The sequence below is a fragment of the Perca fluviatilis genome, chromosome 10 (genome assembly GCF_010015445.1).
Source record: "Perca fluviatilis chromosome 10, GENO_Pfluv_1.0, whole genome shotgun sequence".
Taxonomy (NCBI): domain Eukaryota; kingdom Metazoa; phylum Chordata; class Actinopteri; order Perciformes; family Percidae; genus Perca; species Perca fluviatilis.
This window is the reverse complement of record NC_053121.1, coordinates 34,248,461-34,275,309: the sequence shown is the minus strand read 5'-3', so window position 1 is coordinate 34,275,309 and position 26,849 is coordinate 34,248,461. Positions and strand designations below refer to the sequence as shown.

At 41.7% G+C, this 26,849-nt stretch overlaps 1 protein-coding gene across 1 annotated transcript in view; it reads right to left on the bottom strand.

Annotated features, from left to right (window-relative positions):
• The window catches only part of fat2 (FAT atypical cadherin 2), a 130,927-nt gene that overhangs the window by 9,228 nt on the left and 94,850 nt on the right, over positions 1–26,849 (bottom strand). The window contains exons 22-28 of the mRNA XM_039813545.1: positions 26,549–26,749; positions 22,393–22,550; positions 14,806–15,259; positions 11,296–11,449; positions 8,258–8,348; positions 7,926–8,074; positions 6,553–6,821 (exon numbers count right to left, since the gene is read on the bottom strand). Of these exons, the coding sequence (XP_039669479.1) occupies positions 6,553–6,821; positions 7,926–8,074; positions 8,258–8,348; positions 11,296–11,449; positions 14,806–15,259; positions 22,393–22,550; positions 26,549–26,749 (1,476 nt within the window). The remainder of the gene's footprint in view (positions 1–6,552; positions 6,822–7,925; positions 8,075–8,257; positions 8,349–11,295; positions 11,450–14,805; positions 15,260–22,392; positions 22,551–26,548; positions 26,750–26,849) is intronic.

Sequence of the window (26,849 nt, the reverse complement as noted above, 5' to 3'; positions counted from 1 at the left end):
TGATGAATGTTTCCCACCTCTGGGCCTCTCTCTATTATTAACCAGTGAAGCGGGGCATAAATGAACATTTTAAAACATCATTTATCAAAATATCACCACAGTACACATTAATGCCTGCATCAAGGGGATTCTCCTCGATTTTGGTTGGCTGCTGAGCTGGAAAGTTTTAGCAACGTGTATTTAATTCACTGGCATTTCTCTTTAACTAAGTACGCCTCTAGTTTTTTCCCTAAATTTGCTTTTTAAACAGCCTTAAAAAGGACATTAAAAATACAGGAACGTGTCCTTTATTGTCCGTGATAAGGTCGAGCAGATGAATGACCTGCCAGGCTAGCGTTGCCTGAGGAGCGATGGCATGGCGAATGTCTGATCTGTCTCTTTTCATCTGTCTCGAGAACATAGCAGCGTGGCATATTGATCCAGTACATGAATACAAATTGCTGTATAACATGTATGGCTTCATGTACTGAATATAGATGCTGATGATGTTTATCTGTTGATGTCATGCTGCTTCCTGTCGCTCTGCATGGCTTCTTGAGAAAGCATATTTTGTTGCTTTTGCTGTCTTCGTGGTGTCTTATTGACTTCTGTTATTTTAACCTGTACTAATGTCTTGCCGTTTCCTGGTGCTCTGGTCTCCAAACATCCTAGTCTTGCGTGGCCAGACCTTCCTCCACAGAGCTGCAGAGAAAGGTCTGGCTAGTCCACACACCATACCGGGATGGGAGAAAAACGTGCTCTGGTTTATTTGCATTTCTTTAAACCAATCACAATCATCTTGGGCTGTGCTAAGCGCTGGACAGAGCAACGGTGCACCTCTGCAAAATAGTCTCGGCGAAGGAACTTGTTTTGGTGGACCAAAGAAAGAGAGAAAATGAGGCGGGCGGCAGATGGTAGAGGAAAACAAAAAATTATGAGAGCAAAAAAATGGTTATCTTGCACATTTTGGGAGAGAAAGAATCAGGGAAAGAATTGATTGATGAGACAAGAGAGAAGGACAAAAACGATAGAGTGAGTGATGGAGGGTGTGAAGGAGACTTAAAAATCATGATTTGTTGAAAATAACCTCTAAACATGAAGGTTCGAGAGGGGCTGACGCAGGGCAGAACGAAGATCTGATTTGAGCTTAAATTCAACTGCATCAGATTTTGAGGCTGTCATCCATCCATGTTTAAACTGCAGTCTAGGGCACCTGGGTAGCTCACCTGGTAGAGCAGGCGCCCATATATAGAGGTTTATGCCTCGGCGCAGCGGGCGTATGTTCGACTCTGCCCTGCGGCCCTTTGCTGCATGCCATTCCCCCCTCTCTCTCCCTTTCACGTCTTCAGCTGTCCTACATAAATAGGGCCTAAAATGCCCATCTTTATATATCTCAATCTTTAAAGAACTGCAGTCTCAGAGTGGCCCCTTTGGCTTTTAGTTCTTATTGAAAAAAAACAATTCAGATAATATATAGAAAAAGGAATACAATATTTGGTGCCAGCATTGGCGTAACAGTGGTTGTGACAGATCACAAGGAGGGGTGGCGTCAGCCGATTTTGACAAATATGAAACCGGTAGCCTGGATGCCTGCCGAACTTAGTCCCGCCCAGGTCGTAGCAGGGTGGTGCTACTGACAGTGAAAACACCCCGGGCGCCTGCAAAGTTGTGGATACGTGCCTGATCGTCTGGCCATTCATACCGGACACTTATTTCTCCGCGCCGGTCACAAAGCGATCCCTCCCCCCCCTCTCTCTCTCTCTCTCTTTCTCCGATAGAAAGAGACAGGATGAGTGGGGGAAAACTGGTAATTGCAGCCTATATGTGGCGTGTGTGTGTGTGTGTGTGTGTGTGTGTGTGTGTGTGTCTCTCTCTCTGTCCGTCCGTCGGTCTCTCCCTCCGTGTGCCTGATCCCGTGTCTCGCAGTGAGAAGTCAAGACTACCAAAACCACCATGAACAAACAGTGAGAACTCGCGCGCTCGACACGGGTAAGAGAGACTACAAGACCGCCGTCACGGTACCGACTCATCGAAGATCCAGCAGATCAGATAAGCAAAGCCTGTGACGTGTTGTCGCCATAGCAACTGCAAGCAATGGTGATTAGACTGTGTTGAAAGCGCCACTTTTCAAGCTGCAGCCAAGAAGCACTCTACCATTACATTCAAGTTAAAGTAGTGTGAGAAGTGGTTCAACTTGGAAACTGCAATTAAGGACTCAGCTCTATTAACCTTGCATTACAGTGCCTATAGCCTACATGTTATGGGGATGAATCTAATGTGCTGGTGTTTCTGGTTGTTACATGCTACAAGGTGTGAAGGGGAATCTAACTCCATAAGGGAGTGAATACGTTTTGAGTGTAAGGTGAAAGAAAAGGACAACATAAGTTTAAGTACTCCTCAAATCACAGAGAACACAGATGGGATGAGTTACATTTTGAATGTGCACAAAATTTTGAACATGAGCAGAAATCTTGCTCAAACACATCTGAAATATTACAGTCAAGGGGTTTATTAATTAATGTACCATTGAGGTGAATACTTGTCATATGCACATTTAAATGTGCATATGACCCCAATAAAATACGCACAAGAGGAGGGAAGAGTAAACGATGCCTAGGCTACATGTGTGCTAACTCAGATATAATTAGAAAAGTCGATCTACAGGAGAATAAATAGATGAAAGCAATACAGAATGCCTAAGAGCCTTATTGCAATATATTCCATTATGCTTTTATATTTTTAATTGTCCCCCATGAATCCCTTTACATAAAGATATTTCCAGCATAAATTGATTTAGAAAAAAGGTAGAAATAGGTTCATAAAAATTCACCTGAATGCAGGAAATGAAGTGTTTTATGATTAGGCCAAATGTTGGCGCCATCTAACTTACATCTACAAACTGTCCAGCTAAAATGAACATACAGTACACTGGCTCTTAACAAGCTGGGCAAGCCAATATTGCTGTTTTGCATTGCATTCAGTTTATTTTAATGGGTCCGGGCTAAGCCCCGAACCTCCTCAAGTCCTAAAAACGCCCCTGATCACAACCCAGGTACAGTACATATTGCAGTCTTTTAAAACCACTACTCAAGACGTTTGAGACAAAGCTTGAAAATGAATAATTTTGTCTCAAAAAGTACAATAAGTACAAACAATAAGTGTTTGCTAAACTGAGGCATGATATAAAAGCTATGCTTTAAAAAAAGTATTCTTCTTTAAAAAAAAATAAAAGATGAAGGAAATCATAGATTTGTGCTCACACGTTCTCTTTTTGCTTTTCGCTTTCTCTCTCCAGCACTATGTCCTTTTATCATCTTGGCAGCCAAACATGGCTTCATGATGGCTGATAGTAGATGGGGTTCTGTGATTGGATGATTCATCACCAATTCAATAACAGTGATGGTGATAAAAGGCCAAGGCCTCATATTAAGTCAATTTCTTTTTTCTTTTTTTTTACAGCCTGCAATGCTTTTATGTTGAGATACTATCTTTATTCCAGAATTTGTTAACCATTTAAAGCATCACAGACACAGAACATGTCAGCGGTCAATGTCAATGTCAATGTCAATGTCTTGTTTAAAAACAACTGGGTTGAACAAAGTGCTTTACAAGGTTAAAACAACAATAAAACAACAATTGAATACAAAGTACATAACAAAGAAAAATAATAAACGAACAAGGGTAATAATATCTTTCCTTAACTGGAAGGAAAGGCCTGTTTTTAACAGTGATTTGAAGTGTAGGGGCGGTTTTAATATGAAATGGTATCAAAGGCTCCATCACCTCTGGTTATGAGTCTGGTTACTGGCACATCCAGGAGGAGCAGATTGGCCGATCTCAACACTCTTGCTGGAGTATGAGCATGAAGGAGCTCGATCAGGTAAGGCGGCACCAATTGTTGGATAGATCTAAGAATTAATAGTCAGCTAACAGGTAGCCAGTGGAGGGAGCGCAACACAGGTGTAATATGTTCCCTCTTCTTTTTTCCTGTCAGGAGGCAGGCAGGAGCATTTTGGACTAGCTGCAGGCGTTGAATGGATGACTGATCTAAACCCATATACAAAGAATTACAATAGTCAAGTCGCAAAGTTATGAAGGCCTTGACCAGCTTCTCTAAGTCATTAAGATGTACAATAGATAGGCCTTTACATTGGCTATGTTCCTCAGCTGAAAGAAGCTAGACCTGACATTTGAAGGCGTTGTCGAAATAGACACCAAGTCTCTTTACAGTGGAGAAAATATTAGGAGCTAGTGGGCCTAGGGTGCCGACATCAACCAGATCGTGATGTCCAAACACTGTAACCTCGGTTTGGTTTCTGTTGAGGTTGAGGAAGTTTAGGCTCATCCAATCTTTTAATGTAATTTAGACAATCAAGCAGTGGCTGCAATGAGCCCTTAGTTTTTAGATTTAAAGGCATATCAATTTGCACATCATCTGCAAAACAATGGAAATGTTTTTCAAATATGGATGCCAAGGGCAGCATGTATAATGAGAACGGGATAGGGCCTAAGACAGAGCCTTGAGGGACACCGCAGGTTAATGGGGCCGTCTTGGAAGAGTTATCGCCAAGGTGGACAGAGAAGCTCCTATCTGTGAGGTATGATTGGAACCATCTGAGTACAATACCTTTAATTCCTACAAACTGTTCCAAGCGTGACAAGAGGATTGAGTGGTCAACAGTGTTGAAGGCAGCGGTGGGGTCTAAGAGTACCAAGATGGCGGGGACTCCTGAATCAACAGTTAAGATTCGGTAATTAAAAACTCTTAAAAGGGCGGTTTCAGTGCTATGACGGGGTTTAAAACCAGACTGAAACTTGTCATAAACATTATGAGTAACTAAAAATGTTTGCAGCTGGGTCAAAACTACTTTCTCTGGGACTTCAAAGAGGAACGGCCGTTTTGAGATGGGCCTGAAATTAGACAGAACAGAGGAGTTGAGATTTTCCTTTTTTAACAAGGGCTGCACAACAGCATGTTTAAAAACAGCTGGAACATTACCAGAGACAAGACATATATTTATCAGTGATAGAACACATGGTCCAACAGTGACAAAGACTTCCTTAAGTAAACAAGATGGAATGCTGTCTGAGGGACAATTTATGGGCCACAGATGGTGGACCACCTCAGAAAGAGAGGTGATTGAAATGGGCTCAAACTTGTCCAGGACCGCAAGTCACATTGATGGAACAGAGGGGTCTTGGTCAAAGGATGTGGTCACAGAAGATTGAAGGACAGACATTTTTTCAACAAAGAATGTAACCCTTGTGTTGTCCTTGGGTCAAATTTGACCTGCTGTCAGAGTTTTTATATCAGAAATATGGGTTTCTTTGAACCAAAATGCCCAAAAATAACATGGATGCATGGGTGTATGTTGTATGGAACCCAGAAAATGATCTTTGCATGTAAAATTTATGATTACTTTTATTGAATTTTGGGTGTTTTATTCAATTTTATAAACATGTTTAAATGGTTTTAAAACAGTATCCTGACTAAACTTTGACATAAACCAGTCTGTGATCCACTCAACATCCTTTGATTGGGGCAGAGTCACAGGGGTTTATAAGAGTGTTAAACATTTTGAAAAGAACCTGAGGCCTGTGGCAGTTATGAGAAACCAGGTTAGAAATGTACTCAGTTTTTTGCAGATTTTACAGCTCTCTGATAATCAGACTGTCCTGTAGAATTTCATAAGACACACACATGAGTTTGTCCTTTCTCCACCTTCTCTCAGCTTGCCGACATGTTCGTCTGAGAGCACGGGTATAGTCATTTAGCCAAGGTTCTGAAAGCACTTTTGGGGTGCTCGTCCTCAGGGGAGCAACAGAGTTTAAAATGCTTGTGTTTGTGTGTTAAAACGAGTAATAATCTCATCAGCATTGTCAAGATTATAAAGCACGGAACATTTAAAAACAGCAGAGAACCACGCCAGAGTTTCACAGATAATTACACGATGGCGGCATGCAAGCGAAGACTTGACCTCGCATCAGTCTGACTGTACTCGTAAATGAAAAATGTTCAATCATTTTCAGGGTCACAGGGCGAACAAAAAGCCAAGTGTGGAGCGTTCAGCCACAGTCCAGGATAACGACTACAGGAACGTTTCCTTTATTCTCCGTGATAGGGTCGAGCAGATGAATGACCTGCCAGGCTGGCGTTGCCTGGGGAGCGCAGTGATCGCATGGCAAACGCCTGATCTGCCTCTTTTCATCTGTCTCGAGAACATAGAAGCGCGGCACATTGATCCAATACATGAAAACAAATTGCTGCATACATAAGGAGAGACAGAGAGAGAGCATGTTTAGAATAACAAAAGAGGAGTAAGGAACTGAGTGAGTGAATGATAGAAGGAAGGAGAACAAGGCAAATAGAGCGGAGAGAGCTAGAGGGAGGGATACACGTAAGAAAGGTGAAAAACAAGGACAATTAGCGTGCAACAGAAAAAGGGGAAAAAGATGAGGAGAATGAAAAATTTTGGCTGTGATTTTTTGTTGAAAAATCAACCTGTCAGTGCTCTCAATCAAAATCACAATGTTCGTCATACTAAAATCATAAATACACACATAGAAACACACCTTCATAATCCCAGTGGTTCTTCCTGATGGAGTCGTTGTCGGAGCTGGACGGTGGCCTGGGAGGGAGGTTTGGGGCAACACTGCACACAACCGGCCCCTGCGTCTTTGGAAAGCAAACCTCGCCTCCTGACGAAATGATCTGGCTGCGTGGACGAAGAGACCGGAACGGCGTGTGGTCGAGGTCGTTGGTGGGACCGACCAGCGAGCTCATCTCTATGGCGTTCACTTCCTGGTTGTTGGCTTTGAGGCTCTTGGCCAGACTGGGCCACCTAAGTGGAATGAATGTAAAATCAATGTGAGCATTCAAAATAATGAAAAGACTTTTCTCAGATCTCATGATTGTAGTTGGTCCAGAGTGGACTTCTTTAGCAAGTTATGTCTTTATTAAGCTTTTTAAGAGTTATTTATTGAATATGTCCTCTAGTTTTCCCAACATTTTAAACACAGATATATTAATCAAGTAGTAAGGTATTAAAAATGGAAAGACGTAACATTTCTGGATGGAGGAACCCTAAACCCTCAGCCAAATACGTGCAGTTATTACAGATACGCACATTCCTGCCTTCTTTAGTAACTAGGCTTCTGTTTATTTTTTTCAAGGACACCTCAGTGGTGGTAATGAGGGTGGGTCAAGCACGGCGCTTTCATTTTCCCCACCCTGATTTGATCCTGTCATGCTGGGGATTGAACCGACGACCTCCCGGTCACACGCTCACTTCTTTAACCTTTAGACCACCACTGCCACAATGTTTGATTTGGAACAAGGCTTGTTGTGTTGGACATATATGGATAATAATGCTGCTCGGTGTTGCTGAAAACACAGTTTGTTAACACTAATACAGTTTGTCAGGGCTATGTGCTGGTTCTGCTGGTTTAATACATCCTTTGCCCTCTAGTGGTTAATAATCAATTCATCCTGCTTTAACTACATGTTTGGGATTTTGGAGGAGAATGGGAAAAAAATTAAGTTTCAGAAATTGGGGAGCAGATCCATTTTTAGCCTGCGGTGTTGCAAGTAAAGCATCTTTCCAAGAGAAAGTGTTTCTTCTGACGTCCCTGTACAACTTTGGTTTTCTGATCAAATCAAATTCTCCAGTTTGTTTTTCTCGCTGGTCGGCTACTTCCCTCTTTGATTTCCATTGGATGTACAAAGGCTTTATAACAATACACAGTGCAGAAAGTCAAGAAAGCTGCAGGACAGTTTTTTTGCCATTTGTGCTGCCGGAAAAGTTGTTCAACACTTTGTGGGAGTGACAACTACTAACGAGCATTTGAACGGTCCAGTGTAGTTTTTGTCTTAACATATAACCTGGACTAATGAAACACGTTGAGGAGTTTTGAACCTCATTTGAGATAGATATATGTAGTCTTACCCATTGGAGTCCTGGACACAGATGGGTTTTTTCTTCTTCTGCTGTACGTAACGTTTCCTGATGCAAACAAAGATGCCAACCAAGAAGAGCAATCCAAGCACGCTGACACTGATCTCCATGATTTCCATGTAGCCAATCATTGGAGATACCTGAAAGATAGACCGGACAATTGATAGAATAAGTATAATTTAAGGCACCTATGGCTGTTAAGTGTAATTTCCCTCAACTGTTAATATAATATAATAATAATGTAATAACTAAGAATTTTGTGATACTTTCACTGAAAAAAAATAAAATAAAGTTATTATTTGTTGACTATTATCCTGACTGACCTGAGGCAGCGGGTCGCAGTGGATGGAGCCATCAGTGACTTTGCAACCAAAGCTTTCAGGACACGGATTGGGCAAACACTGATTGTCACACCTGTAGGAGTGAAGGTGGATTTAGGAGATTTGGAGATGACAAGAATGATCATAATTATATGCTGTAGTTTTGTAGTGTGCATGTTGTTTGACAGATCCTGGTTCACTGCATACAATTCAATACTCATCAGTTCTTTGTCCTCATCCTTAAATGCTGACATTTCGGATGTAGGATCATATAGCACAGCTTTAGAATGTACTTCTAGGGACATTGGCCCTCATATATGAAACGTGCGTACGGCTTAAAACGGGCGACAAAATCTCACGTCTGGTCTGAATTTGTGTACGCAAGTTTTCGAGTCGGTGTGGACTTGCGGTGCAGCATATAATCAGTTTAACAGGAGAAAGAGAAGTCATCAGTTGATCACTGATCAACAATGGCAGATCTGGCTCTTTTAGAGGACCTTTATGCGCCGGTACAACAGTGCACACGTATGCGCACGGGCCACGGTGGAGCGCTCCATCGGATTGATTAAGGGCAGATGGCTCTGACCTACTATACACAGCAGAAAAAGTCTGCAACATTGTTTTAGCCTGTAGGGTTCTGCACAACATCGCGCAGGAAACCAGGGTGCCATAAATGTAGTGATGGAGCCAGATGACCCGATGCCCAGAGAGCAGAGTCCAGCACAGCCCCAACTGGGGGCTATACGAAGGAGACAGGAAATTATTCCTCACTTTTAAAAGGTATAGTGTTATCTTTGGTAATGATACTCAATACAGGAAACATGACGATGCACAGCATTTTTATTTATTCTTCAGGTTTTCCTTTCTCTTCTAAAGTGTCGTTAATGGCCACAAGTGAACGATGAAAAAACTCCGCTACTGTGTGTTTATTTAAATATAGGTACACCATGTAGGTCTAAGAGATTGCAATATAAGCCTGTATATTACTATTAAGACTATAGCATATGTCAAGGATGTATAAATTAAATAAACTTCAGCTGGAGTCTGATTTACTACGGCAGCGCTGTTGACTGCATCAGTGATCTCTTTCCATTCCCCGTTCTCTCTACAGCCTTTAGTACCAGTTCTCAGGCTGCTAAATAGAACACAATCTGAGGTGTCAGGGTTTCAATCTCCACCTCTATAAAGTTCCGCTTCTTAGCCGGATTACGTCACGCCATGCATTAAATTGTAGGGGCGAGGCCTCAAAACCGAGAATGTATTGGGGCGTGAAAATTAAATTTACGATCGTTTCTAACTGCTGCACTTATCAATGTACGACCATTCTTACGCTCTGATTGGTGTGATACGAACGTTTCATGAATCACACGTGAAGCCTGTCGTAAGATGATTTCTGCGCTAATATCTGCGCTGGTTTCTACGTTAGGTTGATAAATGAGAGCCACTTTGTTGACAATCAAGAGTGCTAGATTGAAGAGCAGCACAAAGGCAAAAGAGTCAAGGTTACATTTTACTGATGATGCTGAGAGCTTCACCGCGGCCCTCCATCTTCCAGGCCCAGGCATGGAAAACGACTCTGGGGACCGACTGGTAGAGCTCTGATTGCTAAGTGAGCGCTGCTGCGATACTGACAAAACCTATCATTTTTGTTTTACATAAAACTGCCTGGTGTTGAGCTCATTCCCCAGGTGTTAAATTCCCTTACTGTCGAGCAATGGAAGTATGTTACAGAGCAAAATACTGCATCTGCTATTCTTTTTCTTGGACAGAGAGTTTGGTTCTGGAAAGAGAGACTTTTTTGTTTTTGTTTTTTTTGATGAACTGAGTTGTGAAGTGCTGTAATTTTCTTTGCATTGGACACCGTTTTGATGGATGATGGATGTTGGTTTGTGTGGATGGTATTCAATCAACATACACAGACATTGTAAATACATCTCCCTCTTAGGTGTTGCTGTCCTCTGCACAGACTGATTTTAATGTGACGATAACTACCAGACCGCGTCAAAAACCTGCTGAGCATGATAAAACGTCTGTGTGTTTTACAAGTCACACGGCGAAACTCCCACTTCCTGCAATTAGGATCCACCAGCGGTCATTTTTAATTCAAAACCCCACCTGGAACATGGATCGCTGTCAATACCCGCGAGGAGAGACGCAATCCCACAGGCGGCCTTATTGAAAGGAGAATTATGCAAATGATGAATGTGAGTATTCTCTTTGTCAGCCATTTGTGGTGTGAGGGGAATACAATTAGCTGTTTGTAGGGTGATGAATAACCATGTGTGTGTGTGTGTGTGTGTGTGTGTTGTGTGTGTGTGTGTGTGTGTGTGTGTTATAGTTTGAATATGTGTCCAACCACATGGATTATGCAGGTGTTAAGATAATACCTCTGTGTAGCTAATTATGAATTTGTGTGTGTGTGTGTAATCTGTTTGACCACAATACATACTTCTACACTGATTAATCTTTTGATTTGATTACTTGATTAATCTAGTCTAGGAAATGTCAACGGGAATGGAAACTTGTTTTTTTAGAAAATGGCTCAAACTGAGCAAAATGATTATCAAGCTAGTTGGTAATTAATGTAATAGTTGACAACTAATCAATTCATCTTTGCAGCTGTAGCTGAGTGCTGATATGTGGGATATATTAGGGATAATGGGCGAGGTGGAGGTAGTTTGAATTTTGAACGTCTTTATATATCTCGGGGATTTTCCTAATATAATATAGAAGATTAGCCTAGTTTTTTGAATGTTCTGTAAAAGCTTCGGAAACAGCTTTTTAATGAATATTGGACAGTAAAATGCTCCAGTAAAAGAACAATAATCAAATATTAACAGCATCATTAGCGTGAAGGAAGGTTAACACAACACACATCCAACTACTGCATGTAAGTAAAAAATATGTTAAAAATGCATTACTGATTAAAAAGGTGTATAAATAAAACGTGTGTGTGTGTGTATGTTTGTGTGTGTGTGTGTGTGTGTGTGTGTGTGTGTGTGTGTGTGTGTGTGTGTGTGTGTGTGTGTGTGTGTATGTACCCTGCTTCGGGGTTGTCCAGCGAGCAGTTGCACATGTAACCCTGAGCCTTGGGCACACACACCCTGCCGTGGGGACACGGTTGAGAGGCGCACGGGTTATCAGCCAGCTCGCAGCGGGCGCCTCGTAAGAGTCCTGCACATCTGCAGCGCGGCTCTGCAAAGTAAACACAACACACACACCCAGACATCTGAGACAAGAACCACTGATCCTCAGGTTTCCCCTACAGCCAGTAAACAATCACAGCAAAAGGTCAAAGAGATCTAGCAAGAGAAGACCAGAGTGTCTACCCACATTTTCCGTTATACCGTTCCTGGGGTATGAGCTGTTTTTTATTAGTTCCCAAGACTAGAAAGTGCAGTTTAGAATTCCCCGCAGTGTGTTTAAAAAATCCAATACATTTTGTTCAATTGAAAAAAACGGTGTTTCAAAAAAATACATTTTAAAGTTGTAATTGCAGTATCGCTATAGGATTTGGCATCGAGAACCGATTCCTACTTGGAATTGTTTCAAAAATTACAATTCCAGTACAATCATTTCTTTATTGGAATCGTTTAGAGGAATTGGTTTCAAATCCGACCATCGATTCCCAATTTAATATGCGCAAGTTTTGGTTTCCGCAGCGTCCAGGCGCTTGATGTGTTTCAGCCTTGGAGCACAGTAAGCGGCGCTCTAGTCTGGCTTTATTTTACGTTTAAAAAGCTGTAAAACTGCAAACCACCATTGAATCAAAATAAAACTTTCCTCTTATTCGTGAAAATAGTTTCAACTCCACCCCTCAAAGAATCGGAATCGAGAATAGATAAGAACCGGAATCGAAAGGAAGAATCGGAATCAGAATCGTTCAAATCCAAACGATGCCCACCCCTATATATCGCAATACCGCGATTTTCACCAACTTTCAGAAACGGATCCCGATGAGAGAGAAAGGTTGATAATCGAGAGCAGGATGGAAGGGCAGATTTGGGACATTTTGTGGGACTGTATCACAGGGACTAGAGGAGGAGGGCATATGAGCAACGGGATTTAACAAGGTTCTGCAGGGCGAGAAATCAGTCAGCGGGAACACAGGATAAGTGGTCAAAGACAGACAACTTCCAGCAGCAACAAACAAATCTGTTAATAGAAATGGTTCCACTGGTCTAAGATATCAACAGGAAACATCACATTTTGTCAGTCGCCCAGAATCAAGAAGTAAGAGCCTTTTCTAGATCTGCCATTTTTTTACATTACGTTTGTGTCTCAATAAACCGATGCCTAACACCGACAACTTACTATCTTCATCTTCCCTCTTACCTTCTTTTACTTCAAATCCATTTTTACTATCTCAGAAGGCAAAGTTGATGCCTCAATAAAACAGTTGGGGAACAACTTTATATTCTGCAATAAAAATTGAAGAAATATTCAAAGCCTCTCTTTTTGCCACCTGTCTGATTACCTTTCCTTGACCTAAAAGGATCTTCTGGGAAATAATATTTATTTGTTGTTCGGCATTGCACCCCAGATTTTAACTGATGATGAATAAAGTCCAGAGATAAAGTAATACCTGGCTGTAACCTTGTGTCCTGTGTCCACAGGGCAACAGCGAACATTTTCTTTTGATACTGAAGGAGAATAAGCAGTTCAGTGACCTAACAGGTAAAGCCGAAATACGAGCAGGCGTTTTTGAAACAGCTTTACGGTTCGTTTGTTTCCTGTTCATCCAAAGCACTGAGATCTATATCTCTATATCTGCAGCTTTATGTTTGGTTTCATTGGCCACCATATTAGAAAAATAAGAAAATACTGCCTGCATTCGTACTACAGTATCGCAGAGACTTATGAGAATAATATAATTTTTAAAACTCCTGGTCTTTTGGATGTAAAATTGCAGGTGTCTTCATAAACTGCTATTTGAAGTTAAGAATAAGTCAAGCCGCCAGACATGGTCTTTTGTAAAACACAATGGAAAAAGTTGTAGGAAGCCTCTGAGACACCAGTTTTTTGTATCTTTTGTGTCTTGACGAGAACTGATGCATTTGGCTGATTAGAGATAACCAACAATGGCAAAAAGCAGGCAGTCACATAAAGGGCTGAGAGCCTGATAAGGATTTCAGGTCAAACTAATCTTCCCTGGCTTGTGCCTGACAGAGAGGGTGAACTGCAGCTTGAAGAACTTTTGAGAAACTGAAATATTTTTCACTGAATACGTTCTACTTCTTCCTTGTGAAATAATAAGAAGCTGACATTACAAACTTGCAGAGGATTAGCTGAGAATTTTGGGCCCCAATCCCCTTTTTTTAAGGATTACGCTGGTGTTATCCTATATTCATCTTATATGTCAAGAAATCCTATAACAAAGCACAAAGGTTGTTTGTTCTCACGTTTCTCACTTAAGACAGCCTTAAATTGATCTATTTTTAGTCTGTAAATCACTAAACTGTTGTGCAGACACAGCTGAAAAATGAACAGTTGTGTTCCTGCACAAATTATTTCAATTTTATTCCGCTTTATCATCTTTTTTGATTGATCCATAATCTATTTTGTGGTAGTTTTACACCTTAATGTAACCTGTGAAAAAGGAAATTTGACATGAGAGATTTCTCTACTTGTTCTCTTTTGTTTGACCTTTTCTTACTGGTTTGAAGTGGGCCAGATTCAGCTGGAAAAAGATGATGTGACATAGCATACATGCACCAATCAGAATTTAACAATATTTGAATGAAATATTGATGACAGTTGCACTTATCAATGTACAACCATTCTTACGCTCTGATTGGTGCGATACGAACGTTTCATGAATCACACGTGAAGTTGTAAGATGATTTCTACGCTCATATCTGCGCTGGTTTCTACGTTAGGTTGATAAATGAGGGCCATTTTGTTGACAATCAAGAGAGCTAGAGTGAAGAGCAGCACAAAGGCCCAAGAGTCAAGGTTACATTTTACTGATAATGCTGAGAGCTTCACCGCGGCCCTCCATCTTCCAGGCCCAGGCATGGAAAACGACTCTGGGGACCGACTGGTAGAGCGCTGATTGCTAAGTGAGCGCTGCTGCGATACTGACAAAACAAAACCTATAATTTAACTATAATATAACTAAAGAATTTAACAATATTTGAAAGAAATATTGATGACAGTTGTGGGGTTGTTTACTCATGTTGCTGGGCCACTGCCAATCAAATGTCATCAAACCTCAACCACACAGTCAGATGAAGCAGATAAACCTTGTTTTTAAAGATCATTTTTTGGGGCTTTTCCCTTTATTCGATAGTGACAGTGGATATACAGGAATGGGGAGGAGAGAAAGAGAGGGGATGACAAGCAGCAGAGGGCCGCAAGTAGGCAAGAACCCATGCCGCTGCAAAAGACTACATGGGGCGCACACTCTACTGGGTGAACTTGAGGCCGCCCCAGTTTTCCGTAACTTTAACATTATCTTACTTTTTTCAGCATAAATATTGAATGTTTCAGAGAAAATAAATTCTCAGAGGCATTCAGTTTGAGTCAAATGACACTTTTAGGGCACTCACCTCCACTGGCGTCCTCCTCGCAGACCCCTTCGTTCTGACAGGGGTTGTTGTCGCAGGCTCCTGCCCTGCTGCAGCACTGGTACACGCCAAACACCCTCCTGCTCCCCGGCTTGGCCCACTCCGCCGTGTCACCCACTCTGATTGGTTCCCCATTGAGCTCCAGGCCCTCTAGGCAGCCAACGAAATCGTGCGGATGCTGGTGGAGCCTCGGAGCAGAGTCTTGAGTGACGGAAGCGAAGAGCAAAGCACCATGGGAGAGCAACATCCGACACGGCTCGGTCAGGGTGACGGAAGCTGTGTGCTGCTGGTCCAGGATCAGTCTCAGGGCGCTGGGGTTGACCTCCAGCAGGACGCTGTGCCACCTGCCGTCTGACACTGGATCTGATCGGATCAGTAAGGGAGCGGGGGAGCCGTTTCCACAGCTGTACCTGAACTGCAGCATTCCATCAGTCAGCTGAGGAAGGAAAATGAGGGTCATTTAGAAAGACTCAAAATCTCTCAGAGGTCAGTGTGCTGACTTTATGTTCAATCTCCCACTGTCTTCATAACAGTCAAAGCATATGAACAAAGTTCCCACTGTGGGTCCAAACTATGTGTTGTGACACCGAGGTAACGGTCTATATCGACGACGTTTCAATTGCGGGATTGTTCAGAAATTCCGCTGGATGTCCCTTATTTCGGCCGGATGTCCGTTACCTTCCGCTTCTTTATGTTGCCATTCTAACCTCCGGTGGATTTCTGAGGACTATGGTTAACTAACTGCTCCTCAGATCTCTGCAGGGTAAATCCAGACAGCTAGCTAGACTATCTGTCCAATCGGAGTTTTCTCTCTGAACATAAACATGTTCCACCAAAACAAGTTCCTTGCCGAGGCTATTTTGGAGAGGCACCGTTTCGAGGCTCCGAAATGCAAATAAACCAGAGCACGTTTTTCTCCCATCCCGGAATGCTGTGTGGACTAGCCAGACCCTCCTCCGCAGCACTGTGAAGGAAGGTCTGGCCCAAATTATAGAAAGTGTTAGAAAAAATATGTGCTGTTAAAAGGAATGTGCGCCAACTGGGTATTATCACATTCATTTTGACAGCCCTAATAGGAACCAAAACTTTTATTTTACTAGAAGAAAAAAGAAGTCTCCATTAGCGTTAATGTCAAGTAAGATAAGATCGAGTGACCTATTATCAGCTGTGTAGAGGCTCAAGATTAATCGCTTCTCACCTTTTGTGAACTTTTTTGTCTATTCTTTTAGACTTCTTTCTTTTGTTGTTTTTAGCACAAAGCACTTACAGTATTGTCCAGTGGGTACGCTGGAGATAAGGTACTGTAAGGACAAGAACTTTATTTATCCTATATGTTTTTGCGTATTAGAAAAGCATAACGGTCACTTTATTTTAAATATACTTTGTATTCTACATCTTAACAAACATTCTAAAGTCATTCTAAATCCTGAATATTTTATTTTATTTTATGTATATATTCCCATTGGTCCCCGCAGTTTATTAGCTTCAAGTAATACATATTCTGTACGGATGCCTTCAGGGTAGCTCTAATACAGTTGAGTTAAATGGAGCTGACACCTTTCGAAGTTTGGATCTGGGTCTGGTAAACACACTGTTACTTGTCAACCTCTATTCAGTTGGCATTCAACATGCATATATATATATATATATATATATATATATATATATATATATATATATATATATATATATATATATATATATATTATTATTATTATTATTAGACTCATGGTCCATTTAGAGAAAACAAAACAAAAAAACAACTTGATAAAAAAAAAAAGGACAGATCCCAAAAAAAAAACAGACACAAATTAAAATAGACAGCTATACCAGTAATCCCATAACGGTGACTGGTATCGCACAGCACTGAATCTCAGGTCAATCAGTCGTAAAATGACAGAGTTACAAGAAGAATCCAGGCAACCAATACATTTATACATTAGATTCCTCAGTAAAGCAGAGAATGTAGTAACTCCTGCTTGACAAAACAATTCACTCGCACTACACCACCTTGGTTTTCTGAGTAGTAGGCGTGAACAATCATTATCAGCCACCCGCAGCTTACTGAAGCTTGCCTTTTTAAACTTAACCCACAAGGGGGCAGTGTAAAAAGCAGTGTGCAATGTGCTCTAAAGAGGTTTATCTTGACAGTATCAGAACACCGTGAGAACTTCCTGGCGAGCATGTTCACTTGTATATACAACATGCGGCGCTGCCTATACATGTCATCATCATCTGACATTTGATCAATATTAATATTACCTATATTTTGTGTGTAATTATTCCCCCAGAAGCATTGATTCGGTGGTTTGCAGTTCAGAAGACATCTAAACGTCTTGGTTAACAGTAGATCGGTTTGAAAGTGAAAGGTCAATCATTGCTTAAACAGCTTTTAGGATTTCATGAAGTGTTTCTTTATGTTGAAATGTAGTTGTTTAAACCAACTCTGTGCTTCTATGTTTTGTTTGGACTGGTCTAAAACATAAATCGCTGTTGCCAGCCTGGTGACGGTGATTAGTATGGAGAGATGACACAATCTGATATGTACTGCGTTTCCATTTTTATCTACCAAAGTAATAAATACACAAGTCTTTAAGTAGAAGTTAGGCAATAGATTCAAAATTCAAACATTACCAGTGCACACCAAATATAGTCCAAACCAGCAGCAAATCTTCAGGCATTAAGAAGATAAACACGTGTTTGTGTTACAAATAAAATCAGCTTTTGCTGTCAGCTCACCATGTTGTGGATGTTCAACACATTGCAGGACACACACATTTATTCAACATTTCATCAACATCAGCGGGAGGCTCTTAATGTTTCTGCACGCTCAGCGATCCCGCCAAACTAACAAGCCAGCAGCTTTTTTATCTCTTCATGTTTTCTTGATGTAACGGAAGACTCATCATATTGTGTCCTATTAAATATACAGGTGGAGTGTGTATTTTGCAAAGTGATATGCATTAATGCCCACCAGACCCTGAAGGCTGTGATGTATTATTGATCTGCTTGGCTATAGCTTCTTTAATTGGTGCAGGATGAAGCACTTTTCTCTCTTTGCTTTGCAAATGTATTTTCTTTCTTGGAGTTACAATTTTTCTGCCTTCTACAAAACTCTTTTGTAAAGCATGGCCATTGCTCGGCCATCGTGCTCTATGCAGGCTGTCCTCTGGGCCACGCTGGTTTGCTTTCTATCCCTGCCAGAGGTCTCTGTAAAATTCCCTGTAGCTGGGATGATTTATTTTGGTGGGACAGACTGGCAAAATTCTTTACATGGATCAATGACAGCACACAGTGCAAGGGGAGGGAGATGAGGGCTGTTTGGCTTAAAATGCGTTGGAAGAGGTACAAATGGAAACTCGAGACATCCGGGGCGCCTGTCGCTTGTCTTTTAATCAATTTTACATGACTTGGTGTGGCTTATCGTGTGAGTTATGGTGGATATTGGGAGAGATAGTACACTTTGACGCACTGATCATTTTATAGTATCAGCAAAGCCAATAATGCGCAGACACAGTGTCAACTAGAACTCCACAGGGCCCGAAGCTCTACAGCATCAGTGCTTCATGGCTCCATAAATCACCCGCAATGAGCGCATACGTTGCGAGCTTTAAAACTGCTGGGCAAACAATAATAAGCAACAATGGCCGCTACACTCATGTTCTGCTTGCATGTGTACACAATCACGCATCGCTTCACCTCTGCAGTCATAAAAGCTTCACTGAGCGCGCTCGCTTGTTTGTTGTACTACATGATGAAACCTGGTAACATGGGAGTAGCTTTTGTGGTTTTGTTTACATGCAAATTTATAATCTAAGATTTAGAGTATGACCTCATATCTGCAAACGCCGTTTGTCATTCACTCCAACGGAGAATGATGGACAGTATAATACACATGAATGGAAAATCAATGTGAGCATCAAAACTAAATGACTTTTCTCAGATCTAATGTTTGTAGTTGGACTTCTTTAGCAAGTTTTACATGTAAGCCTTTTGAGTGTTATTTATTATTTATTATCAGCTCTAGCTTTTCCAATAATTAAAAATTGAAAACAGCATTTTCTTGAGGGAGGACCCTTAAACCCTTCAGCTAAATACGCGTACCTAAGTCTTCCACAAACCTAAGGGAAACCCTGGCTATGTACACTGTATGCTTGGGCATGACACTGAGCCCCTTCCTCCTCGTAGCTAAGATAAAAGCCTGAACTAAAAGGCAATCAGTTTGTGTTGCTGCAGCGAGCACGATGGAAGAGTGTTGCTCCACTGATTCCACAGCAGTTCACCGCCCGGTCTTCAAACTGCTCGCTGTCACGTCTGAACCGTCCCTCCTGATCAAGGGCATTGACTTCTTCTGCTCGGCTCGCCACAGTGGCTTTCCATTCAACCAATACTATTTCCATTTCAAAGACTTAGAACAACATATATGCAGACATAAAAGACAAGAAGCAGGAGTAAGTAGGTCTTTTTTATTAAAAGACGTGGTTCTTGACGGAGCACACTGATGAGATTTGGTGGTTTATAAGAGGCCACTGAGACTCATGGCAGCCCATTTGCTGAGAGGGAATGAAGTGCGCACATAGGGTCTCGTTTCTCCAAGAAATGTCTCTGAAGTCATCTTTAGGACTCTGAAGGACTTCTCACATGACCATGTTATGAAATTCCTTTTGAAGACATTTCTGCTCATGAAGAATCAGGCAGAGACGCAATCCTGCACGTGTGAGTCGAGAACCAAAACCCAGGAGGTTGCCTCTCAGGAAAGACTGAATGTTGCTTTTGAATTATCCGAGAATCAAAATGATTAAATATTCCACCTGAGTGCACACCCACAAGGGGAAGCATCATGCTTTACTTCAAGTACTTAAGACGCCTCTCGAATACTACAACAATTCATCGAATCTTCCTTTCCCTCAACGATTCCAAAAAAGCACGTCTTGGGGTCGACACATTTAGGGCTCCTGCAGGAGTCTAACTGAGTCCCTCTGCATGCATTTTGACTGAAAACGTGCCACGTTCAGAGCATGCAGTCGTCACAAGTCGAGTTTAAAAGGGCACTGATGAGCTGACAACGCAGGAAAAGCAGGAAATTATAAACCAGACGTGTAATTGCCGGCTTCATAATTCGATGTGGGACTTTAAATATGTGCGGGGTGGGAGTTACCAAGGCCTCTGATATTCAATCAGGCATTAAGCACACAAACAATCTGCCATGCAGAAATAAAGAAAAGGCATACGTAATATGCTCTAACATGATCATCTGCTGGATTTGGCAAGAGATAAGCAGCGGGTTTTGCATAGATATTTTTATAAAAAAATAAAATAAAATCACCATCTCGATACCAAACTCTCTCTGTCTCATGATGGCTTTTCTTGTCAGCGGATATAAAAAAGGCCTGTGACACAGCTGGTATTTCACAGTGAAGAAGGGCATGTGGTGTAAAATGTCAATGTTGCCGCTATAGAACAACTTGAAATCAAGTAGATTTTATTTGCCAAGTTTCAGGGTGTCAACAGGTGTGATGCTGACAGTGTTGACCCAGATACACGGCAGCGTGTCCTGCTATTCTGGGATCTGTGTTTGCAGTAAACACGCAAAAGGACGAACTGAGATTAGACAGAAATGCAAGACGAACGGCTCATCAGATACCAAATATTTAAAGGAAAACAATCTGACACCGTGCTGATAACATGACTGCTGGCACAAAGTAGCAAACAAATATTTACATTTAAGAAGCTATCAGTCTGCACAGTGAAGCAGAACACCCAGTGATTTTTTTTGCTATTCTGAGCTGGAAACATTTTGGATTTTAAAGATCTCCAGTGAAAACTCCCATAGATGAAATCAGCAGCTCTCAGATTTGATCATTCCGATAGTAAATGACAAGAAAAGAGAAGGAAAAAGACAGGGAGGAGAGCTCCATTAGGGTTGGGCGATGTCCCCTAAATTGGCAATCGATGATGTTTACATTCATACATTCATCAATCGTACATAACATCATCCCGTACCCACAGGACGTGAGACTTATTTACTGATACACGCACACAGTAGTGAGAAAGTTAAGTGTGATAGCGTTCCACGTTACCGCCTTTTCTCTCTCGCTCGAGACCGCTATGGCCAAGTCGGGGCGCAAAGCATGCTGATACGTTACAGTCTATGTATGGAGCCGGCCCGAGAAAAAAAAAAAAAAAAAAAAAAAAAAAAAAAAAAAAAAAAAAAAAAAAAAAAAAAAAAAAAAAAAAAAAAAAAAAAAAAAAAAAAAAAAAAAAAAATGGAGAGAACCACTTAAGGGGCCCTATCTTGCACCCCTGCGCAGCACAGCGCAAAGCCCTGACGCAAGTGTCTTTGCTAGTTTAACCCCGGCTTTCCACTGGCTGCGTAACGGCTCTGGAACGGCGGCGGAGTCATCAGGTTTCCACTAAAGTCAGCGTGTGTATTTCCACTGACTGCAGAACGGCTGCGTTCCAACTGCGTCCCAACTCCGGCGATCCGCAGCCCTCCGGAGCAGATACGCAGAGCTTCTGTTTTTGCCGGACGCTGGAGAGCTCCGCAGCAATTCAGCACACGGCAGATAGTGCGGGACAGGAAGTCGAGCACAGAAACAAAATAAACATCCGGTTAATTTTCAAAATGAAATACACCGTGCTCACGGCGGATCATATTTCCCTGCACTACACTTTGAAAACACAGCACAGAGCTGTTACCCCTCTACTCCTCTGGATGGAAACTAACTGGTGGTGGTTTTGTGGTTCTATTCTACGTGAATTTGCGAGATCTCGTGGGTCCTCGTGACTACAGCTGTCAGTCATGGCCGCAGCCGTGCCGCAACAAATCCGGACCTGGTGGGTATTGACGGACAGCGGAGCACGCAGCAGACACGCAACGGAGCCGGTCTGCAGCCGTTACGCATCCAGTGGAAATCCGGAGTAAGACCGACGCAGTTGTCAATTTCCCGCCCAGCGCCCGCGACTAGGATTAGTGTGTCTGACAGGGTGGGGGGGGGGGGTGGCTCTCGATGGACGATATCATCTTCCATCGGCACAACCCTAAGCTCCATGTCTCTGGTGAACAGAACAAACACCGACACACGTGTCTTTTCTGTACTGGGTTTTTCCTTGAACCAGTTTGAAATGAATCGATGCTGCAGTGTTGCTAGGAGCCAAAACATACAATGGAAATAAACCGCCAGTAACAGAAAATAATGAGTTGACACTGTGAGCTAAAATGTATAAATTTGATCTGTTTTCACTGCTGACTTTTTATCCTTCAGCACTAAACGGAAGCACTCCTATAAAGTATAAGTACCTCAAAAAAGTACTAAAGTTTACCACTGGATTGGCTTCACTAGCTATGTGTCGTATAAATAATGTGCATTATGAACATGCTACAACAGAACAGCTGTAGGATGACAGAACTGAATAAAACATGCCGTAGCAGAATGAACTTTTGGCACGAACAAAGAGACTGTATCTGCTTCTAAAACTCAGTGCTTTAGGAAATTTTACCAAGAGTACATCTGCCACAAACGGTTCACAAATAAATCCTGCTTTCTGTCTGCACTCAGACATAAATACCTGTAAAGTTCCCCAGTCCTTGGTGCTGTTGGTGGACACAATGAGGCCTCTCTCCTGGAACGTCTTAAATCGCAGTGACAGTTTGAAGTCCTGGTTGTCCTCATCCATCCCGTGAAGATACTTCAGGTAGGATTTACCGTCGAACCTGACCGCAGACTCTGAAACATAAATACAAACAGATGGTGAGCAAACACAGCAGCCTGCTGATGTATCGTGCAGAAGTTGTAGACAAAACACAACTCAGTGATTTGATAAAGCACTTTGTGACTCATAGTCTTCTCTCAAACATCACCCGTCATAACTCTAGCCAATCGCAGCACCATGGCAGAAAGACACGGAGCTCCTACATTGTGGCTTTCCTACCTGTGATCTGTAAGCTTGTTGTTTCAAACATACTCTTTCTTTCACAAAAAAACAAAGTGCATAAATGGCCTGAAACAAAGGCTCAAACAGCAAAGACGTGGACATTGTGCGTGAGTGTTTACGTTCATGTATATGTACGCAAGCTGTGGATCCATTTTAACCTCATTCAGAGACATTCTCATATGTTAATGCACATGTATTTTGTTTGGTTGGGTATGTTTAGGAAAGGGGTTATTAGCATGGCAAGGTGTAAGGTGTATTTAAGGTTATATTTTTATTACTTACTTGTAGCTGATGTCTGTTCATATTTAAGATATTGTTTGAAGTGCTCATGTTATGCTTTTTGACTTTATTGTGTTATATATCTTTTTTTGTGCACGTTATAGGTTTACAAAGTGAAAAAGCCCAAAGTCCACCCCCCCAAAATGACTTACCATCTCCAACAGAAAACACTGTTCACCAACTGCTCCAAACAGCTCTGTTGTAGTCCAGCCTTTACTTCAGAGACAGACGTGGTCACTTTGGAACACACGTTATAATGCTCGCCTAGCTGCAAGCGTGGCACGCCCTCATACTCTGCTTCTGACTGGCTAGTAGTCCTTACCTAGGTACTGTCAGGCGCAGCTCCCATACTCTGCTTCTGACTGGCTAGTAGTCCTTACCTAGGTACTGTCAGGGCACGCTCATACTCTGCTTCTGACTGGCTAGCAGTCCTTACCTAGGTACTGTCAGGGCACGCCCTCATACTCTGCTTCTGACTGGCTAGTAGTCCTTACCTAGGTACTGTCAGGGCACGCCCTCATACTCTGCTTCTGACTGGCTAGTAGTCCTTACCTAGGTACCGCTCCCAACATAAGTGGATGGAACAGAAGTGAGATGCCTCACTCTGTAGCCAAAACAGAGAGCTCAACACACAGGGTGAAAAGAGGAGCTGCAGCAATGTGTAGTACAATGAAAATATGGTGTTTTTTGAAAATTAAACCATGTGAACCTATTCTGATGTAACCTCTAAATACAATTATGAACCTGAAAATGAGCATAATATGAGCACTTTAACATAATTAATATTGAGGGTTTTGCCAAATGCAGATGTTTCAACATGTTTTAGATAATGTGTTCAAACAGCTTTAAAGAAACAATAATAGATAAGATAATAATCTATGAGCAGTGAAAACTATCTATGGTCATTTCTGTGGAAGCGATTCACTGAGTGAAGATTAAGTCCTTGGGTGAATAGATAACACTGAAGATGGAATTTTACATAGGAAGAAGATTTTGTTAATGAAGTTTTCCTCGGCACCAAAATTCTTCCAGAATAACAAAACTTGAAGAAAAAAAAAACAAGCTTTAATCTTTATCAATTTTCTAGAGAGTTGAAACATGGTGTGAACTGAATGGAATGTGTGATCTCAGATCTGACGGACAACACTGCAAAGAAAGAGATTTGTCTGATCTTTTTAACTGAAGTATCGCCAAAAGCTTAAAATGTGCCATGTGCCCAAATGATGATCAGTGATGATTCAAACAGCTAAAGGGAGCAAATTAGTTTACAGACAAAACGTAGTCTGCATTTTTAGTGTTTCTAAGGATGCCTGTGGGGAGGTTCAGTAACACATTGCCAAATTCTGATGGTAAAAATTACAACTTTCTCCCATTTTTGGGTGAAAAACTACTTTTCGTTAAGTGTGATGTGAATCTGGTAACTTTTTAAAATACCTTCTGGTCCATACTGCACTGAAAATTGAAAAGAACAACCCCCCAGTTTAAAGTTTGTGTGTGGAAGGTCACCAGTTTGAAACAGACTGGCTTTATGGGTAAACAAGCAAACATGAATATTGAATAACAAATGCATGAAGTGCAACTTTATAATCAAACTTTGAGTGTTTTAAGAGGTCAAAAATTCTATTTGTATAATTATTTTTGGAAGTTTCTTCGGTTACACTGTCAGATTGGCCGGACTTTATAACTTTATAATGTGTATTTTAATCAAAACACTATTCCCTGAAAGTGGATTACATCTTTTTCGAGGGCAGCAACTAACAGTTATTGTTACAGATTAATCTGTGTATTAGAATTCTTATAATTAACTGAATAAAAGTTTAGTTCATAAAGTGCCAGGAAATTGTTAAAAAAAACAAAACATCATGGTATTCCAGAGCCGAACGCATCTCGTTTCTCAGATAGCTCGTTTAGTACTCGTTGGATCCTAGCTGATGAATCGACTTTTGCACTACAACTGTCCTGTTATGACCTCATGATTTAACAAATAACATCGTAATTTACACAATAATATGTGAAAAGTCAGAGTTTTGGGACAGAAATCGAGTTAAGTTTTAACATCGGACCAAACTGTAGTCTAACAAAGTCAGTACAACTTGTTGTTTTTTTTAAGATTATTTTATTGGCATTTTAGGCCATTATTCGATAGGACAGCTTAGAAATTAAAGGGGAGAGAGATGGGGAATGACATGTAGCAAAGGGCTGCAGGCTGTGGCCGCTAAGGCGAGGACTAAGCCTCTGTATATGGGCGCACGCTCTACCAGGTGAGCTAGCCTGGCGCCCAGTCCGACTTCTTTCAAGATATGTATCGCACCCCGCAGTCTCTTAAGAATGAAGGGGTATCCGATATAGTGATAGTCATATAGTCAATATGGCATTTTTAGACATTCAGTAGATCTTCCATGAGTGAAGAAGACTCCAAACAAGCTGATAATGAGTGAATATCCTGGAGAGCCCCTAGGTGACTCTTATTCTGTCCTCACACCACTAATCCTCACAGGAATGCAGACACAAATCACAGAGGAGAATCCGACAAGGTGGCACTGCTGCTCGGCGGCTTAGATGTGCTGTCGCCTGGGATAGAAGCGAACAGAGGGCCAGCATTCACACTGAACATGTTCTGAGTGTTTTCTATGAAATCCTGGGGATTCTTCCCTCAGATCACTGTGTTTCAACAGGCAAGAGGAAGATGGCTCTTTGATCTCTGGCAGCAACAGATATCTTTATCGATTTTACTGAAAATACAAGTCTTCTTCAAAAAGCAAGGATTTAATCTGATGGAAGATGGGTCTTTATGCTCGGAAAGTCCAGAAGAACTGAGCGGAAAATTACAGAATAAACTTTCTTCTTCTATTTCTAACTGTTACAAAAACCATAGACGGTATTTACTCAGCTCATCCTCAACCCCCACAACTGACATCTCAGTGTAGGCCTGGCAGCACACTTTACCAAAAGACATTGAGGACTACAGACGACGTGTCGCAAAGTAGCAAAAGTCACATATATTGATTACATGCTATATCTTACTATTATTATTATTTATATCTACATGCTATTTCCAAGCAGGTTTTGAGTGGGTAGTGTGTTCACACATAAAAAACTGGGCAAAACTAAGTAGCTTTCTGTTGATTGACATTATTGTCCACAATCCACAGAGGAAATGGAGAAGCTACACATCAGCAACATATTTAAATAAGTTGCAGATGGTGACAGTACAGTACTCCCTGATTCACATGCTCAACTCAATGCCCACAAACACACTCGCTCATTAATGCCTCTCTAAAGCGCGCACGCACGCACGCGCGCGCACGCACACACACACACACATACACACACATACACACACACACGACCCACTCTACCAACTGAGGCACAGCTTTGCATAGTTTATCTATAAAAGGTTCCTCATTTGAATTTCGAGATAGTGTTATCTATTTAATTAGTGTATATAAAGATACCAGCCAATATCATTAAATCAAATGTATCACACACACACACACACACACAGATGTACCGTTACAGGGGCAGACGCTCTCCCATGTGTGTTGGGGGGTGATGTAACCAGCTCTGGCGGTGGTGAAATGGCTCAGTCTTTCATGGGTTAGTCGCACGGCGTTCCTGCAGCCTCGCGGCGGACAGCCAGTACCAAGGCACCCGTTGTGGCTCACCCTGAGGATGCTGAGGCCCAGAGAGTCCTCGATGTCCGATATCACACCTACATCAAAGAGATCGGGCTTTCAGAGGGCACATTTGAAAGAGACTTTTCATCTTACAGGGATTACCTCACTCACTTTGTGTCCAAAGTAATGGCTGCC